The sequence below is a fragment of the Lethenteron reissneri genome, chromosome 14, assembly GCF_015708825.2.
Source record: "Lethenteron reissneri isolate LAM-NWPU_2019-01 chromosome 14, ASM1570882v1, whole genome shotgun sequence".
Taxonomy (NCBI): Eukaryota; Metazoa; Chordata; class Hyperoartia; order Petromyzontiformes; family Petromyzontidae; genus Lethenteron; species Lethenteron reissneri.
In genome coordinates, this window is record NC_083792.1 from 967,907 (window position 1) to 986,596 (window position 18,690).

Here is an 18,690-nt window from a genome sequence, read left to right on the forward strand (position 1 = left end):
ATTCTCGGAGCCCCCCTCCCCCCTGCCAAGTTTGAAACGAGCTGCTCGCCACAATTTTACTTTAGTCCAAGACATCAACAACGATGGAGGAGGGCCTTTAACCCGGTGGCAGGCGACCAACTCCGTGGCTTAAAAACAAAATAATCGCATTGTTCACTCTTTCTCCAGAAAGTAAAAACTGACGGGGGTGATGCTTACTCGCATTTATTGTCGTTTCCCCCTGCGTGTGTCAGCTATTTTGTCCCAGTCACGACGCACATGACTCCTCATCAGCCCCGCTTGTGATGAGCGAGCAAAAACGAGCCAACGAAACAAAGTCAGTACGACTCAAGTACGAGGGAGGCTGCCAGGGAGGATGCGTGTGAGCAGCAGCTGTTGCGGAGCGCCGCGGCTTTAAGTTCGCGTGACTCGACACGTGGCTGGCCGGCTCGGTACGGCCGTGTTCCCAGTCGCTGGACCACATTCTTCTCACGGCCCGGGAGCCACCGTTGATCGCGTGAACACGGGGGAGGGAGGGTGGACGTGAGCCGGACTTGCCGCAATGGCTCCATCGCCTCCGCCGCGGCTGGAGCCTCAGGTCCGCCCCACTGGCCGAGCTCGACGGACAGGCGGCCAACAGCCACTGGCGAGGTTGCTGCTGCTGCTGACATCAGCCATCGTTGCGCAGCCTGGCGTCTGCCACCCACAGTGCTTGGACTTCAGGCCACCGTTCAAGCCCCCGCAGCCACTCCGCTTCTGCTCGATTTACAGCAACTTCGGCTGCTGCGATGCCGAACAGGACGCTGCGGTGGAGAGGCGCTACTGGGAGGTGGCCGACTACCTGCAGCCGGACGGCTACCACCACTGCAGTGGCTTTGTTCGAGACATTCTGTGCCAGGTAAATATTCAAGTGGGCGAACCTGTCGCTACTGGATGGGGTTGTTGTTGTCGCACGATTGGGGTTGTTTTCACACGATTAAAACAGTCTCGATAATAACCTCACGTAATTTTTGGATGGTGGAGTTTGACTAATACATGGGGGATAATGAGTTGGCCTGATAATTTTAATCTAAATTGTCTTATGGTTGTTATTGTTTGACTTGCATCACACTGGAATTTTTGCACATAGCGTTGTAATACGGTGGGTTTATTTTCTGGAAGATTTGCTGGTTTATCCAGGATGTTTCTGTTGCGCGTCGTCGCTTTAAGATGTTCTCTGTTCATATTTTGTTTGTTGCGGTTGCACCCGACTCAAGAGCCGCATGGCTCACAGGGCTACACCTAATACATGAAACTTGAAGAGAGATGAGGGACGCGCACAGTGGGCAGCTGAGCTGCAGGAGTGGGCCATAGCCTGTGATTGTTGGAGTCCCTGCTAGCTTTGCTGTTGGTGCTGTTACGTTTTTTTGATGACCTGTACTCGGCAGAAATCTCAAATTCACAAAACAACTGTCACACATTATTGTGATGGTCACAAGTGTACATTTGGTATTTTATTCAAATTTTACCCCTATTCACATCAATCATTTTACATCATGCTCGGACCTAATTGTAAAAACATAACATCATCATTTTCCATGTAGCTCTGCTAATTTGGACATCTGTGAAACGAGCTTCAAAGATCACGAGATTTCTCCAGTCTAAATACATATTCTGACGCTGACTTTAAACAATGCAGTCCGCTAAGACTGTACCCCAGGTCACAAGCCAAACTTATTTTGGAAAATATTTTCCAGAGAGCGGAAAGGAGCGTTTCTGTGTGCTTCCTGGGCCCACAGTGTCCCGGCCTCAGCACTTCTCACAAGCGCTGAAGCTGCCAAAATTGCAAATTTGAAAATTGGTGCAATATCCCGCCAAAGAAAAAATCACGTGAGAGGGTTGCTGTGTTGGTGGATTGTTTGTTGTTTACACTACAAAAAAACCCGTTTTCTAAATATGAATGTTTTATAAATGTCATTCATAGGTAAATAATACTTTTGGTATGGCTGCAGTGAAACGCTGTTTTGTCTGCAATCCTATTATCTGTGACTCCTCTTAACCTATGACCGAAGACAAATACCCCCCTCGTATAGCCTGTAACAGACTGTTGGGGGCAAGTGCTCTTAGCGAGCATTTATGGGAGCCGGCACGGTACACGAGGGGGTGGGTGGCTAGCACCACGCCCAGCCGCCTTTGTCTCCCCAGTGGCGATGTTTACTACACACCGCACCTGGTACTCATTTGAGGCTGAGTCGACCTAGGGGAGGCCCAGGACTGGTTTAAATAATGGTCACTGGTGTTGGCTCTGAGCGGGAATCGAACTCGGATAATCGGGTTCATATCACAGCATAGCACTAACCACTACACTACCGCTCCCCTCCTTACCCGTGACCTCAAACAAATCCACACACATCCTGCTCTCATATTCATTTTGTATACCCGTGATTTGTCTCGGTAGTGCCGACCCTTCATCATATGCACAGTACCCATGTGTATACGTGGATGAGAGGATGACAGTGAAGATACCAACAATATTGAGAATCATCAAACAACTCCCCCCAGTAGTTCTCCCACGTTGTGTCTGCCCTCTAGGCCTTTAGGTCATATTAATCTGGACATTCCAGGATTTCCCTCCACAACACCATCGCGTCTACAGCTCTATCTCCCATACAAAATATACCTCCATAAAATCCACACAGCATACCCAACATTTTGACGCTTACGTTTTCACAGCCAATGTGATTCACAGTTGAATCTCTTTCATTCTTTCTCGATATCACTTTCCCACTTATAATTCCACCTCAATGTTCTCAATCTCCATCTCTCTCGGTAAACTTTGTTTGCAACCAAGTAACCTTTAACACGTAGGCTTTTGCTACCAAAACATGCAAGAAGAGCGCACAAGTGTTGTCACCACATCTACGCCTCTATATAAGGAACAAAACAGGTGGACTTCTCCGAAAAATCTGGCTGTCGCCTGATGAAGCTAGTTGTAATTACTGGCGAAACGTCGTACTCAGATTGTTAATGTTGTGGCTTGGCTCTACAACACACCGGTGTGCTGTAAACGTGACGCATTGTCATGTTCTGTTTACGTGACAAACCTTACTAGTTGGCTGTTTCGGGTGGTGGCAGGTTTAGTGACACATTTATATATCATTGGAACCTCCTTTGCCAGTAGCAAAATACCCTTTTATCTGGCAACAAAACTGACACCTTTTTTACAAGGAGTCATGTTTGCATTGATCACAATACCTGCGGTCGGAATGCAAACAAAAACACAACTCTGATAATGTATGCACTGTCCTTGAAATTGATTGGTCTACACCCGAGACAGCTTTTCTTAGAGCCTAGTCTCACATGGTGTTGGACCAGATGACGCCAAAAGAGGCACAACTCAAAGACAATGCACCATCAGAGTATGAGTGCTCGGGGTAAGCATTTACACAATTGGTTGTAAAAAAAGGTGTCAGTTTTGTGGCCAGATAAAAGGGTAAAAAAACAATTATCACATTTATATATTTACGTGATCTAACCAAAAAACCTCTTATGAACCAAGTAACCATATAAAACTTATTTCAATCCCTTAAACATTGTTTCTCTCAATAACCCTTAAACCCACGCATCTTCATCTTACCCTGTCCTGTTGCTATTTTGATTTCATTTTACCAGTTAAGGTTTACTGAGCTGTGTAGCTCTTTTTCAGAAGCGACCACAAATGATACCTCAACGAAGTGGCTTATCATCATGTGGAAATTGATACCAGCTAAATATTCTAAATGCGTGATGTTGATTCTTAATGTGGAGGGAAGAACCGGATGACCCGGAGAAAAATCCACGCGACCGTGGGGAGAGAGAGACGCAAACTCTAAATATACAGCAGCAGGCGTCAGGGTCGGGATCGAACCCACGACCTCCTGTATACCAGGCGAGGTAGTTAACATCTCACCACCGTGGCGGACCTCTCACCCCAGGCGTGTGCTTTGCATGCCAAACAGGGTTGCATGATGCCCAAAACTCGTCAGACCCAGTAACGTCAACACCGACACCTCACGGCGCCTCCCAACATTTCCCACCGTGTGGCCCCAGCGGAAAGAGAGAGCGAGTTCAAATCTTGGTTGAGGGTTGACTTAGTCCATCATCATCTCTTTGGGGGTCAGTAAAATTTGTACCATTTTGTGGGGTAGTCAATAGTAGTTGTCCTATGGATAAACTCACCCCCCTGCCATACGAATGTGGAATTTCCAACACTGTAAAAAGGGAGATAAGCACCGGCTCAATCCTCATTTGGTCAGGGAATCACTCGAATATAACGACACACGGGGACCTCTACACATACGAATCCACCGACGTTTCGTTTACAGGTGTGCTCGCCATACGCCGCGCACCTGTACGACGCCGAGGACCCATCAACCCCGACGCGCTCCCTGCCGGGCCTGTGCCCCGCCTACTGCAGCCTCTTCCACCACCGCTGTCGCCCGACACTCAGCCTCCTGGCCGCCCAGGCAGACGCCCCTGGGCTGCACGAACTCCTGCAGAGCTCTCCCGGCGACCTGGAAGCTGATCGGCAGCACATCTGCCGCTACTTGTCGCTCAGTGACCCCGACTACTGCTTCCCCAGTGTTGTCACAAACACGCGGTTTTCCAAGGGACTAGGTCGCATCCTTGCTGGCGAGTTTCGCACTCATTTTTCGGATCATCACCAATTTCTCAAATAGCCGGAAAACGATGAACATCACAGAAGGGGAGAGTGGCACTTGGCTCAGCGGTAGAGCGAGCGGCTCCTCAGAATGGGGAGGTTACGAATTAAACTCCTGGTTGGAGGTTGACTTAGCCCATCATCTCTTCGGGGTCATTAAAATGGATACCATTTTGTGGGGTAATCAACGGTTGATTGTCCTATGGATAGATTCGCCCCGCCATATCAATGGTGAATTTCCACCACAGGAGATGAGCACCAATACCTCAATGTTTATTTGAGCAGGAAATCGTGTAGTTTACAATTCCTTTGAACAATAAATTAACTCCAGTTATGACTCTAAAGAGTTGTGTTCTTTTTGATTCTTCAAGACAGGCAAATATTATTTTGTGATCTTCTGCCGTAAACCATGGGGGCAAGGCACACGTTTGGCTGAACCTGTGTCTCTAATTCGGGTGCATCCGGCAAACACCCGAGTGAGGGTTACACTCTGCGGTTTAGTGAGATGATTGATGGGCACCTGATGTAGCCCCCACAGGATGTATCTCCCCCAGGATGTAGCCCCCACAGGATGTAGCCCTTTTGTAGCCCCCCATATGATGTAGCCCTCACATGGTGTAGCCCCCACATGATGCTCAAATGAGGATTGCGTTGCTTGTTGACTCCCTCGCCTGCTGTATATTTGGAGTTTGCGTGGCTCTCTCACCGTGGTTGCATGCCATTATCTCCGGGTCCTCCGGTTTTTCCCTCCATATTTAGAATCAACATCACGCGTTTAGAGTTCTTGGGCTGCGATATATTTCCACGTGACAATACGTTACTTCGTTGAGCTATCATTTGTGATAGCCAGATCACTTCTGAAAAGAGCCGTATAGCTCAGTGGGCCTTACCTGGTGAAACATAAAAAAGGTTGTAATAGTTTGTGATTTTCCCTGATGGAAGACAAAACGAGTTAGATTAATGGAAACTGCCAAAGCATCATCCTCCCCAGGGGGAGACTCAACACCCAGCGAGGCTCTCCACGCAGTCCCCACCCCCACCGTGTTAGGATGACACTCGCGGAGAGCTACGGGCGCCGAGGGACGCTCAGTTTAGCGACAAACGTGCTGCGGGTCGACGCTGGGGAGTCCGGCTCTGGGTGCTCACGTGCGCCGCTCCACACTCCCCCCCCCCGTGCGTGCGCAGGGGCTGATGGCTGTCTCCAGCTGTGCTTGCAGGAGGTGGCCAACGGCCTCCGGAACCCCGTGGCCATGGTGCACGCAGGGGACGGGTCGCACCGCATGTTTGTGGCCGAGCAGGTGAGGAACGTGACGATGACGACGACGATGATGATGACGACGGTGAAGAGATGACGATGATGATGATCATAACGACGATGATGATGCCGATGATGACAACGATGATGACGACGATAATGATGATGATGATAAAGATGATGATGACGGTGATGACGATGATAACGATGACGACGATAACGACGACGATGACAATGATAATGATAACGACAATGGTAATAAAATGATGACGACGATGATAATGATGATGATGATGAATCATAATTTATGGACTCGGCCGCGCAATGAGAAACTTAAATGTATGTTGTAAAAACCTTCCACCACCCGACACAGCCAAACTAATTAAATTGTCGCGTTTAACAATGCACCAATTGTGACTGTTTCGGCTGAGTTGAAGAAAAATGATCTCAACTAAATTTAGCAATCGGACACGATGTTTCGCCTGCAATCATCTTCAGGTTATTCGAACTTCGTGGATTTTGCTCCAACTCCCTGAATCCTGTCCTGAAGATGCTTGGCACAGTTCCAAGCGTAAACGTCCGCGTCTCTTAATTGAGCTGACTCCGTTTGTGAGAATCGCTCTTTGCCTCACCGGTGAGCGAGCCGCTGCGATCGTCGCCGCGTGACGATTTCACCTGCGTGGCCGTGTCGGGTTGGCGGTGGAGGGTCTTACGACGCCGGTTTGTCCGGATCGTTACGTGGCCCTCACTCAAAAAACCACTATTGCATAAAACACAAAATTGGTTGTGTAATATTTACTACCTGTCAATTATGATGTATATTTCAATAATTACAGGATGATGTGGAATAAACAACAGTGTTATTGACAGGAAAATCAGCAACAAATGTAATATCAATTGTAATGTTCATGATGTGTCTGATGTTTAAGAAACGAGCTATATAAAGGTACAAGTGACATTGAAGGTGGTGGTGGTGGTGATGGGGGAGTGGTAGTGTAGCGGTTAGTGCTGCGCTGCGAACCCGGCACCCGAGTTCGATTCCTACTCACGGTCAACACCAGTGACGATTACTGAACCGGTCCTGGACCTCCCCTAGGTCGACTCAGCCTCAAATGAGGTGGCTGGGCATGGTTGCTGGCCACCCACCCCCTCGTGTGCGATGCCGGCCTTCGTAGGTGCTCGCTAAACAGCACTTGCCCCAACAGTCTGTTAAGGCTACACGGGGGATCTTTGTCTTTGTAGGAGTTGGTGAAATTAATTTTGCCCACACGGGAATATAAAGTGAATATAAAATAATGTTTTATATTACACCCCCATGCCGCCCGTCTCTCCCCAACCATCTTATTCAGCTGTAGACAGCGCGTTTCTGTTGTACACATCTGATCGTCACAGACCACGTGTAATGATTACATTTCCTTTCTCTCCACTTTAACAGTGAGGTTGAGTTCCAACGATCTGTGAAGGCTTACATAGGGGTTGGGGGGATGGGGAACTTCGTCTTTGTCTTTGGTGGTGCTCTTAGGTGGGCGTCGTGTGGGTCTACCTGCCCGGCGGGTCCCGCCTGGTGACCCCTTTCCTAAACATCAGCGAAGCCGTGCTCACGTCATCGTGGGAGGGCGACGAGCGTGGGTTCCTGGGTCTCGCCTTCCACCCGGACTACGCGCGCACGGGCAAGGTCTACGTCTACTACTCCGTCTACGTAGATTTCGATGAGAGGATCCGCATCAGCGAGTTCATCCGAAGGCCCGACGATCCTAATCGGCTTGACCACAAGTCTGAACGGTAAGCTTGGCTTGCGAGGAGAGACACAAAGACAGAACTTAATGTAAGTCGTTGTTTATTTATCCACACTGAGTCCAATGACTCTTTTTTTCAGGAGGATCCTGCGAGGATCTTAAGATGTTTTCAGTAAATGTTTGAGTTGTTTACACAAGTCGGGGAGGAAAGGGGAGCAGTCAGAGAAAGGCCACGCCATGCATTAGCACACAGCACTCTATCCCCATACAGACGGAAACAGATGGCGATCAGTCCACTTGCTGCTGTAAACGTCTTCTCCTGGCGAGCAAGGGTACGGGCACCTCCTCAACGCTCACGGGTAGAAGGGAGTTTCACAACGTTTGTGCAGTGATCCACCAACCCTCCTCTCATCCACAGTGCTGGATTACAGGCCACTGGTATAGCCACCAGCACCCAGCCGGCCACGCTGTGTTACGAAGCTACCACGATCCCTCTATTAAATTTCGATATAAAGCTTTCGTGACTGCAGGGATTCATCTTCTTGGTTCTTTCGGTAAAGTCACGTAGAATGGAAATAATAAAATATTATTTCCATTTACCGAAAGAACCAAGAAGATGGGTCCCTCTATTGTAACGGCGAGCAGAGATATTAACACGTAAACGCTATTGTTGAACTCAACTTTATTCGACAAAAACATTCAAACGAAGCGTCAAGTGATGTCTTGCTCCACCATGGCATAAGGCAGAGATAAAATCTCAACCTGAGTGGATTAATTTTATTGAGATGTCTTTAGTAACAAAGAACGTGTCTGAGGAATTAACCCATTTCCGAGATGAAAAGAAGGTAGTTTCTGGCGTTACACTTAACAAGCCAGTTAACCATACATCACATGTTATGACGCTGGTAATGATTATTCAATTGCTGATGACGTTGATGATTCACCTGGTCATCTGATCGATGCCCTGATTGTGTCTGTGCCCCACCTCCTCACCTGCTGGCCAGATTCATCTTGGAGATCACAGAGCCAGCGGCTAATCACAATGGGGGGCAGCTGCTGTTCGGTGAAGATGGCTTCCTCTACATCTTCACCGGCGATGGGGGAATGGCAGGAGACCCCTTCGGCCGCTTTGGAAATGCCCAGAATAAGTAAGAGCATTCTGCCAGTCACTTAAACTAAAACTATAATCTATGTTTTTTTTTACTTTAACAGTTAAGGCCTACTGAGCAGTAAAGATTTTTTCCAGAAGCGACCTAGCCACAAATTATAACTCAACGAAGTGGCTTATCATGTGGATATGGAAAGCAGCCAAATACTCTAAACGCGTGTTTATAAATGTGGAGATAAATACCGGAGAAAAATCCACGTGACCACATGACAACTTCAAATATACAGGTGTCGGGGACGGGAACGAGCCCACTACCTTCTGTATACCAAGTGAGGTAGTTAACATCTTGCCAGCAGTATTGTTGTGTCTACCTGTCATGTATCTTCACCATCATCAATGGTGGTGATCAATCCACTGCTGCTGGATAAAGGCCTCCTCCCCACCTCACTGCCATCCCTCACGCGCTGGGCATTCACAAGCCACCTCATTCCCGCATTTAACAAAAAATAAAAATCACTTCACGTTTGGAGCGCTACGCTTCATCGTCGGTCTTATATTAACGCACTTCAACACGCCGCCACCCCCGCCACCCCACTCCAAGGTCTGCCCTGCTGGGAAAGGTCCTGCGTGTGGACGTGGACGGCAACGACGTGGGGGCACCGTACCGTGTGCCGCCCGAAAACCCTTTCGTGGGGGAGCGTGACGCCAGGCCCGAGGTGTACGCCTACGGCGCCCGCAACATGTGGCGCTGCTCATTCGATCGCGGCGACCGGCTGACGGGCGCGGGCCGCTCACGCCTCTTCTGCGGCGACGTGGGGCAGAACAAGTTTGAGGAGATTGACATCGTGGTGCGGGGTGGCAACTACGGCTGGCGGGCCCGGGAGGGATTCTCATGCTATGACAAGAAGCTCTGCATCAACACCTCGCTCGGTGGGGAGGGGGGCACCGCGGTGCCACGGCAGTCACGTGGGATGGGGAGGGGGAGTTGTGGCTCAGAAGAGCCAGCTTCGTTTTTAAGATTTTGGCCACCCGGATGTTTATTCATTTTGGAGCATGATTTTGATTTCTTGGGTTCAACTCCTTTGCTAAAATCTTAGTGGCAGCGTTCAGTTGTTTTATTCGGAGGTTAGCCATCCACGTTTTATTCTCGGAATGTATAATTGTTACTTGTTTCTGTGCTGAGCATACTTAATTTTTTAAGTAGTCTAGAGTGATAATAAGTTATTTTGATCGTGATTGAGCATCAATACCAGGGAGGCAGAGGCAGCTGGGCATACATCGTGTTGGCCACTAACTTACTGTTATTTTACCAGGTAAAGCCCACTGAACGACATAGATCTATAGCAGCCCAATACTCTAAACGCATTATTCTAATTATGGAGGGAAACACCAGAGGACCTGGAGAAAAATCCACGTGACCCTGGGGAGAGAGACACCGCAAACTCCAAATATACAGCAGGCGTCAGGGTCGGGATCGAACCCACGACTTCTTGTATACCTGGCGAAGTAGTTAACATCTCACCACCGTGGCACCCTACTTCATCGAGTCCTGCCAGCCCCCATCAATCAGGTGGTGATCACCCCCAGCATGTGATCCGACAGTCAATCTCGGTTTAACACGTAGGCTTTCGCGACTAATATCATCCATAAGAGGGTTTTTTTGGGTTAGATCACGTCAATATATAAATGTGTCGTTAAATGCGCCACCACCCAACACATCCAATTAGTAAGGGTTGTCATATGAAGTCCACCTGTTTCGTTCCTTAAAATAGAGGCGTAGATGTGGTGACCGCACTAATGCGCTCTTGCGCAAAGTGGGGGGGAGGGGGATGATTAATGTGTCAACGTACATTATGCATGCGCATTATGCGAGCACATTGATTTTGTCCTTCCTGTCCATTGTGTGTACTAATATCTCGGCTGACAGCCGGGAACATTTCGCGTTGCTGACCGACGATGCATGGCGCACACCTGCGAATGTTTTCCAACTCCCCACCCTGCCGCTGCGATGGAGTGGTGCAGACGACATCCTGCCAATCTTCGCGTATCCACACTCGGTGGGCAAGTCGGTGACGGGGGGTTACGTCTATCGAGGCTGCGAGTCCCCTAACCTCAACGGACTCTACATCTTCGGAGACTTCATGAGTGGGTGAGTGCACACCCACCCGTTGCCGCTTCATCTCAACGACCAGGTGACTCGCCGATTCTTAAATTCAAGGAATGGACCAACTGTTGCTGGTGTAGCCGGTGTGAGCTCACCTGTGGATAATCGCACGTATAATTGCGCACCGCAGTATATGGGACCCGAAGAAAAATGTTGTATTACATTCATAGCTGTCAACCCCTTATCAGCACCTACCCTATTACAGGCCAATTCAGACTTGATTGGTCACCCGTGCCCTGATCAATCTCGAAGTCCATCCGATAAAGTCCCATCACGAGGGAGAAACACAAACAAATAGACCAAAATGTTGCCCGTATTGAAATGGCTGTACGCCATAGGAACCTGAAAACACAATTTCCCTGCACAAGAACACGGGGTAAACCATATGGGCCGACAGGTATGCGATATTAACTATGGATCTACATTGACAGAAACCAGTGTGTGTCCGAGTAAAATCGTTTGAATTGTGGAGTGTCTTTTATTCAAACGCATATCAACAATACATTGCCTTCAACATTTGAGTCTTGCGTGAGTTTTATTAAACCATGTGGTGGGTTGACAGGTATGTACGTTTCATGGCTGTTATAGCTACGGGGCAGCCAGGAGCATTTTTTTTATGTTATTTGAATGCAATGGTGATCGGGGATTGTACCCCGAGCACCATGTGCACAGCAGAGTTTAGATTGGGGCGGATTCCGTGCTGATACGCCACTGCCCTTTCGATAAAGACTTTTTTTAAATGAAGTTTTTGCCATTTCACAAACACCCCCCTGGTGCTTGTGGAATCGCCCAGCTTCTCCTGAGGACAGAACAACAATGCGGAGCCGCATTTACTCAGTCTCCGAACTTTATAAAAAAAATATTGTTGCTGTTGTCTATTTGTAGTGACATCGCGGATGTCACTGTGTAATGCCGGCCCTAGAGAGGTACAGCGCGTGATGTATAGACATAGCGGACACCACGTATATGTGGGTGCAGTACTGGCCCTAGAGGGGCTCGGTGAGCGCTGACTGACAGTGCTGGATGGCACCATGCTCCGCATGCAGTGTCGACCCCTACAGGATAGGGTGTGAGAGTGCTGGCAACAGGAATGGGGTTACTAAGGGCCGTGGCACTCTGGTTGACCCCAGAGGACACGTGACCGGTTAAGTTTACACAGGGCCCCCAAGTGGGGGCTAGGGGTGGTCACGTGTCAGGGTCGAGATCCTGCTCGGAGATTCTAGATGGTCGTGGCTAAGGGCGGGGCCAGCCACGCCACAGAGGGACCGGCTGCTGTTATTCATCCTGAAGAATCTACGTTCTACGTTCTACGTCCTACAGAGTCACCAACACGTGGACCGGGACACAAGCTGGGGTCCGGTCCGTTGTAGCTAGTAACGGTGTAATTAGTATAGTTAGCCTGGTGGTCCGCCACCATACATTGTTATCTTGTTAAGGGGCAGTTACCCCTTGTGTTGGTATTAATAAATGTGTTGCCTCCAAAGAATACATATGCGACTCAGTTGAACTCACTACAACTGGTGTCGGAAGTGGCCAAACATTTACATGAAGCAGACCACGTACCAGGACGACGAGGACGAAGACCTCATCCCTCAAACAGCCCTCGGGATGGCGACCCCGGAGGAGGGAGGTGAGGCACCGTCGGCGGAGCAATGTACCGACCGGACACGCCACAGCTCACCGCCGTCGGGGAGGGAGCACTGGACTGCACACTTCCCGCCTCGCAGAGCTCCTTCGAAGCCGTGGCGTCCATTGTCACGGAGCTCCACCGCGAGGAGCCAGCGGTGGAGGGGAGAGTGATGGAGCTGCACGGGAATGAGGATCCCGCCGCCATTTCCCACCAACCGGGAACCTCCGTGGCGCAGCCCACGCTTACAGCCGCCATTTTGGTAGAGGAGTGGAGCGCGGAGCCCACCAAATCTGAAGCTGCATTGAGGTTGCCTGTGGACGTCCCATCTCTCCAGCGACGACTGCCCTCCATAAAATAATTACAGCTGCCGGAGGCGACTGGGTGGCCTTCAAGTGGCAGTTCCTGACGAATGCCGACTTGGGGTGGTGGACGGAGATGGAGGCTGAGAACGCTGCCCGCTGCACTTGACGACGATACCCTGGTAGCGTTTCTCACCATCCCACTGTTGAAGAGGGCCACGCTGACTCAAGCCTTTGACCAAATGGCTGCGCGGAGGAGGGGGGAGGCCGAGATGCCCTTTGCCTTCCATAGCACACTTTTGGTGCTAGCGAAGGCTGCCTTTCCGAAGATGGGCCATGATGGAGTCGACTCGCTAGTCCTTGAGAGATTGCTGGCTTTGGCTAAGGACCTCAACATCGTCCTGCCGGCTGTCGACAATGACGATCTATCGTCCATCAAGGTTGCGAGCTGCATCCAGGCGCAACAGCTCTTGTAACGGCATAAGGTGTTGGCGTGTACCATGCCTCGTGAGGTGCGCAGTACACCTGAAAACGTGGAGTCCATCCCAGCCTGCGCATCGTCCCAGGGCGGATGCTGGCGAGGAGATGGCATGGTGCAACGGATGGAAGAACAGCGATGGCAGAAGACATCTCCTCTTTTTGGGAGCGGGCTGGTCACGTGCTACAATTGCGGGCTGCCAGGACACGTCTCGTCAGGCTGCCGCGTGCTGCAACGATGCCTCTCCGGACCACCGCCATCATCCGCCCGACCGTCCTCCACTCCACTACACCTGCAGGCGAGTCGCGATGCATCCCACACTCGGCCCCTGAATCCATCTCACCCATCTCGTTCGTTTGGTTTCCATTGCCATCCTGCGTCGGTGCGAGAGGGTTCGGAATTTGATTGGGCCAACCAGCCACTCCGACCGGGTCAGTGGTCGGAGTTGGCGCATAGAGTGATTGCAGTGACCACAGGTTCGTCCGTGGTTATTGGATTGATAGAGGGGGTTGAAATCAGGATGCTAGTACCTTATACCCTGTTGAAGCTCCATGCTTCGCCGCAAATAGGCTGCTCATTGGGCATCATTGGGAGAAAAACATCGGAGGTGTGCATTTCAGATGTCAAATTGATGGGACCGATTCTTGTATCGACGTCCCTTGCTATTCCTTGCCTGCTCGGCACCGATTTTTTGCGGAGGATGCCCTTGAAAATTCGGATCGACCAAGGGTGCCTTGAATTACCATCCGGCCGTCGAATGGCATTTTTGCCTTCTCCCACTCACTTGTGCACAGCCAACGCTACCGTGCAAGCACTTGCACATAGGACAGTTAAGATTCCCCCTGGTGCGCAAATGTTGGTCCCTTTGCGATTGCGGAAGCCGCTAGACCGGGAGGCAATGGCGGGAGGAATCCTCCTGGGACCCTCTGATAAGACTGTTCGTGGGTTTACGTTAGTAGGGGCCCAGACGTTGGTATCCAACAATCAGAAACCCTTCATTCAGGTCCTTAATGCAGGGTCAGAGACGTCGATCATTCAGGAGGGTACCGTGCTTGCTCATTCGTCGCCCACGCTTCGTGAAGGAAGCATCGTTGGCAGTGTGTGGGCCGCGTCAAATATGCGGCCGCACAAGAGTTCTGGTGAAGGGTGGATGAATACGCTTGGTTTGGAAAATGCGGAATTGTCTGAGGTCCAGAGGGGGAAATTGAGGGCACTTTTGCGCGAATTCTTGAATGTTTTTAGCAAAGACAAATTTGACATCAGCTGCACTATGCTTTTGAGTCATCACATCGATACGGGTGACGCCGCTCCCATCCGGCAGAATCCCTCCCGGCTGAGCCCTATAGAAAAAGAACACGTACGGCTGGCGGTTGATGAAATGTTAGCCGCGGATATTATTTCACCGTCCACTAGCCCATGGGGAGCCCCTATTGTCCTTGTTAAAAAGCAGGATAGTAGCTTGCGCTTCTGTGTTGACTTCCATCAGCTTAACAAGATCTCTGGTAGATTCGAAGCTTCCGTGACTGCAGGAATTACTCTTTGGTTCTTTCGGTAATGTCACGTAGAAAATAAAATCAAATAATAATAGAACACGAAGTTTCATTGCAACACAAGCAACCGTCATCAGGTAAGAATGAATGAGAAAAAACAACATAGTAAACTTAGAAACACAATGCAACACAACACAGAGAGCCGGACAACACAATAGCCAACACCCCACCTGGCTGACCACGCTCCTACAAAGAATGACAAAAAGAAAGACAGCGCCACTGTGTCCAGGTTTTAAATAGAGAGGGGGGGGGGGATTGGGGCAGAGGACATTGAGATGCCATCCAGACATCCACCCTACATCCCTCCTTGTGGAAGAGATACATAGGTGACACGTTCGTCATCTGGCCTATATGTCTCTCTCTCTTGTGTCTCTGTGTGTCTCTGTGTGTCTCTCTCTGTTTCTCTCTGTGTGTGTCTCTCTAGGTGTGTCTCTCTGTATGTATCTCCGTGTGTGTGTCTCTGTGTGTGTGTGTCTCTCTGTCTGTATGTGTCTCTATATGTGTCTCTGTGTGTGTGTCTCTGTGTGTGTGTCTCTCTTTGTGCGTGGGTGTGCCTCTCGGTGTGTGTCTCTCCTTCCCTCGATGTGGTGTCGTTTGTTTATCTAACGAGCTGGATGTCTCACGAGCACAGCCTCTGTTACCGTTGGTTCGTTTACATTGACATTCTAATCTCTCATAATACAATGGCCACCCCCTCGGCTCTCGCAGCTCTCGCATCAACCACACCCCCCTTCCCCCCCCATCTCGGTTCCCATATTTAGATTTACACTCGCATAGGCACAATCTCTAGCCCCCAAGTGGGGGCTAGGGGTGGTCACATATAGGGGTCTAGATCCTGCTCACGGATTCTAAAAGGTGGTCGTGGCTAAGGGTGGGGCTAGCCACGCCACAGAGGATATAAGCCGGGTCCCTGAGAAGGACCGGCTGCTGTTGTTCATCCTGAAGAATCTATGTTCTACGTCCAACACGAAGTCACCAACACGTGGACCTGGGCCCAAGCTGGGGTCCGGTCCGTTGTAGTTAGTTACGGTGTAATTAGTGTAGTTAGCCTGGTGGTCCACCACCATAGGTTATCTTTCGATTTAAAGCTTTCGTGACTGCAGGGATTCATCTTCTTGGTTCTTTCGGTAAAGTCACGTAGAATTGAAACAATAAAATAATACAAATAAAACATAATAAAATAATTCTCACGACGTTTCGGCCACAACGCAAGTATCCGTCCTCAGGTGGAGAACAGGTCAGTCGAGGAGACAGAGTCTGAATGACAAGCCCCAGGCTTGGAGCGACTATTTAAGCTGGGATGGAGGGGCGAAGAGCGCCTTGACAAAAGAATTTGCATATCAAGATGAATTTAGCATATTTATGAGAAATGCAGATGTGCGATTAGTACTACTTGTGAAATGCGTAGGAGGTTTGGCGAGGGGTTTAAAGTCATTATGCCCGTGCATTATGCAGGATTAGCAGCATCAAAGGGAGCATTCATAAAGGGGAGTGTTAATAGTATGTAGCTGCAGTAACTAAACCACCACGTAAACAACTAAAGTATAAACAACATAGTATCATCAGTATACTAAATATACTCTACAATAAGCTGAGTAACTAACAGTAAGTAATACATTACAATTCTACGTCACAAAAAATGTAATATGCTACCATCTAAACTTTATTCTCTTACATCACACGAGTCTACACCATACTATATACTGCCATAGACAAACCCAACATTAAATTGTATACTGTATTGCTATAAACCACCCTATATCTTATACATTTTAATATAACACTATGTATTATTCTACCCACCCTAATGTATATCACACTGCTGTATATTCACTATACCATTACAATACTATATATTACTTTGTACATTGTATTAAGCATTACAATTTTATACTATTTATTATTATACAATCCGCTATACAATGTACCATTGACCGTCGTGTGAAAGATACTAAAAGGAAGCAACGAAATATGTCAATGGGAGAGTAGTGATAGGAGACTTGCAGCAGAGCAAGAGAATACAATGCCAGTAAGTGGAACGCGGTCTGAAAGTCACCGTAAACGTGAACACAATCAGTTAAGATCCAAAATGGTTTATTAAGTCATTCCAATGATTGCTGAGCCAGAATCCATCTTCTCGGTTGAAATTGTCTCTGTGTTTGTATATGTGGATCGCCTCATGAACGAATATCTCATGGTAGCCAGATGGCTTGCAGAGAACCTCTGTCTTGGAGAAGTCAATATCATGTGAGCCCACTGAATTGTAACAGTGATCTGCCACGGCTGAGGTGTTTGTCCTACCGTGTTTCAAGTCTGCTTTATGTTCACGGATGCGGTCCGAGACATGTCGTTTGGTTTCTCCAATGTAACTGCTACCACAGAGGAAACTTAGTTTGTATATGCCAGGGTACTGTATTTCTGGAACCACATCTTTTACAGACGGGACCAGATCACGGATTTTATGTACTGTGTTAAATCCGACCTGGATCTTGTGTTTTATCAGGATTTTGGAGATCTTTTTTGTGACCCCAGCAATGTAGGGTAAGGTGATGGTCTTGAATACAGTATATAATTTAATGTTGGGTTTGTCTATGGCAGTATATAGTATGGTGTAGACTCGTGTGATGTAAGAGAATAAAGTTTACATGGTAGCATATTATATTTTTTGCGACATAGAATTGTAATGTATTACTTACTGTTAGTTACTCAGCTTATTGTAGAGTATATTTAGTATACTGATGATACTATGTAGTTTATACTTTAGTTGTTTACGTGGTGGTTTAGTTACTGCAGATACATACTATTAACACTCCTTCCCTTTATGAATGCTACCCCTATCCCCTCCCTTTGATGCTGCTAATCCTGCATAATGCATGTGCATAATGACTTTAAACCCCTCGCCAAACCTCCTACGCATTTCACAAGTAGTACTAATCGCATATCTGCATTTCCCATAAATGTGCTAAATTCCTCTTGACCGAGAAGATAGATTCTGGCTCAGCAATCATTGGAAGGACGTAATAAACCATTTCGGATCTTAACTGATTGTGTTCACGTTTACGGTGACTTTCAAACCGCGTTCCACTCATTGGCATTGACTATATATCTTGTATTCTCCGCAGGGAATGGATTCTTTGCTCCGCTGTAAGTCTCCTCCAACTACTCTCCCATTTACATATTTCGTTGCTTCCTCTTAGTATCTTTCACACGACAGTCAATGGTACAGTGTATAATAATAAATAGTATAACATTGTAATGCTTAATACAATATACAAAGTAATATATAGTATCGTAATTGTATAGTGAATATACAGCAGTGTGATATACATTAGGGTGGGTAGAATAATACAGTGTAATATTACTATGTATAAGGTATAGGGTGGTGTATAGCAATACAGTATATAATTTAATGTTGGGTTTGTCTATGGCAGTATATAGTACGGTGTAGACTCGTGTGATCTAAGAGAATAAAGTTTAGATGTGTAATGCGGGCGTAAACGACCTTCCGGATGTGATGTCACGGGGGGGAGGAGTTATGTCACGTGGGGGTAAGGGTTCAGGTCTTAAAGGGGAGAAACCGGAAGAGGAGGGGGAGTGATTGGAAACTGGGCTAGAGTGAGGCCACGCAGGGCGAGGGCTGGGGGAGTGGCGAGATCGCCACACACGCAGAGTTTGGTCGGCACCGTCGGCCAGCGGTGACCGACCCCGGAGGAACGGGGAGCAGCGGTGAGGCTGCAGTGAGAGCAGCCGGGGAGGCTGCACGAAGGGATCAGCAGCGGGGCTGCCTCGGAGGAGAGAGACAGCAGCGGTGAG

The 18,690-nt window shown here is 48.6% G+C and overlaps 1 protein-coding gene across 1 annotated transcript in view; it reads left to right on the forward strand.

Annotated features, from left to right (window-relative positions):
- Positions 1-310: 310 nt before the first annotated feature.
- The window catches only part of HHIPL1 (HHIP like 1), a 28,541-nt gene continuing 10,161 nt past the window's right edge, over positions 311-18,690 (forward strand). Inside the window, exons 1-7 of the mRNA XM_061551218.1 lie at positions 311-877; positions 4,323-4,629; positions 5,843-5,955; positions 7,435-7,694; positions 8,653-8,796; positions 9,358-9,686; positions 10,779-10,905. Coding sequence (XP_061407202.1) covers positions 542-877; positions 4,323-4,629; positions 5,843-5,955; positions 7,435-7,694; positions 8,653-8,796; positions 9,358-9,686; positions 10,779-10,905 — 1,616 coding nt within the window. The 5' untranslated portion in view covers positions 311-541. The remainder of the gene's footprint in view (positions 878-4,322; positions 4,630-5,842; positions 5,956-7,434; positions 7,695-8,652; positions 8,797-9,357; positions 9,687-10,778; positions 10,906-18,690) is intronic.